Source organism: Condylura cristata, unplaced genomic scaffold (assembly GCF_000260355.1).
Source record: "Condylura cristata isolate star-nosed mole 26May11 unplaced genomic scaffold, ConCri1.0 scaffold00020, whole genome shotgun sequence".
NCBI lineage: Eukaryota > Metazoa > Chordata > Mammalia > Eulipotyphla > Talpidae > Condylura > Condylura cristata.
The window spans coordinates 36844388-36845841 of NW_004567121.1; the positions used below are offsets into that span (position 1 = coordinate 36844388).

Below are 1454 nucleotides of genomic sequence, written 5' to 3' on the forward strand. Positions count from 1 at the left end.
CAGGGCAGAGGGGAGGCGAGGCCAGGCCTACAGGGCAGGGGCCAGGGAGGCGAGGCCAGGCCTGCAGGGCAGAGGGGAGGCCAGGCCTGCAGGGTGAGGGCCAGGGGGCGAGGTGGCGCGGAGCTCACCGGTTCTGGTTGTACTGCACATTCTGCGTCAAGTCCACGTTCAGGACCACGAAGTCGTGCACGTGGCAGCGGGAGAAGGGCTCCCGCACCTCGCGGCTCCCGGTCTTGCTGGACCACTTCCGCAGGCCGATCAGCGCGTAGTGGGTGATGTTGGGGGCCGCCTCGATGTGCTGCATGATGTGCTTCAGGGACACGTTCCTCTCCGACCACGAGAACTCCCTGCTGGGGGCACAGCGCCGGCCGGAGGTTGGCACTGGTGACGGCGGCCAGCCAGGGCACTGGCTCCCAACCAAACCGGCTACATGTGCTGGACAGCACTGCCCGACCCCCGGCCAGGGCCCCGCACTGGGCGAAGCACCTGCAGCAACCCAACACACAGCATCATGGCGGGGTTCCTCAGACGAGGAAATGAGGCTCCCCGACCTGCCCGTGGCTCGCAGGAGGGCCCAGATTTGGCCAGTCCGTCCGTCTCCACAGCCTGCACCCTTCCCGCCACGCTGGCCCTCCACCAGGGCCAGAAATGCAGGTCAAGCGGGACGAACTGCGTCCCCACCGTTGTGAATTCCGGGGGAGAGGGTGGGGAGGAAGGGGCCGGGTGGACGCCCCGCCCCCTCGGCCGTGGGGTGTGTGAGGATGGGGAGGGGCACCTGATGACCAGGGAGGGGCCAGGGAGGGGCCAGCAGGGTTAATAATCCTGCAGGGTGGGGAGGAAGCCCCAGGGTCTGTGGTGATGGAACACGGGTGAGCGTGTGGCTGCACCGCGGTGCCAGTGCCCGATGGGGAACCCTGGTATCACTCAGTTGAAAACAAATATAATGTTAAAAAATGAAAAAAGTTTGCCAAAAGGAAAAAGCGGCCCATACCACTCAGGCTCAAGTCCGCAGCTCCGTAGGCCACGCCAGCACACGTCTAAGGGGGCACAAGACCCCGTGACGCGCCAGCCGCGGCCCTGACTGCGCAGGGGCAGCACCGCTGGACCCCAGGCGCCGGGCGGCGGGCCGGGCGCTGGCAATGCGCCGCTTCCCCACGCGGGAGCTGGCAAGTGGGGTGCTATTCGGGGCCATTTCTCTACCTGATCACCCACGTTTTGCGTGTGCTTTGAAGGGAGACCGGGCCCTCCCGGTGGCGCAGCGGGTTAAAGCGCAGCGCGGCGAAGCTGGCCGCAGCCGCGTCAGTGCGAGTTCGATCCCCGGCCAGCGTGACCCGCACGGCAGAGCAGACCTCTCCTGACTCCTCGCTGCGCCCCTCAGCAGTGTATTTGATCAGTCTGCCTCTGGGGAGTCCTCTCAGCGCCCCGCACCTCTGGGCTGTACCCCAGTTCTGTAC

The 1454-nt window shown here is 66.5% G+C and overlaps 1 protein-coding gene across 1 annotated transcript in view; it reads right to left on the bottom strand.

Annotated features, from left to right (window-relative positions):
* GREB1 (growth regulation by estrogen in breast cancer 1) overlaps positions 1-1454 on the bottom strand; it is a 63304-nt gene that overhangs the window by 4458 nt on the left and 57392 nt on the right. The window contains 2 exon segments of the mRNA XM_012727364.1: positions 129-625; positions 1067-1163. Coding sequence (XP_012582818.1) covers positions 129-625; positions 1067-1163 — 594 coding nt within the window.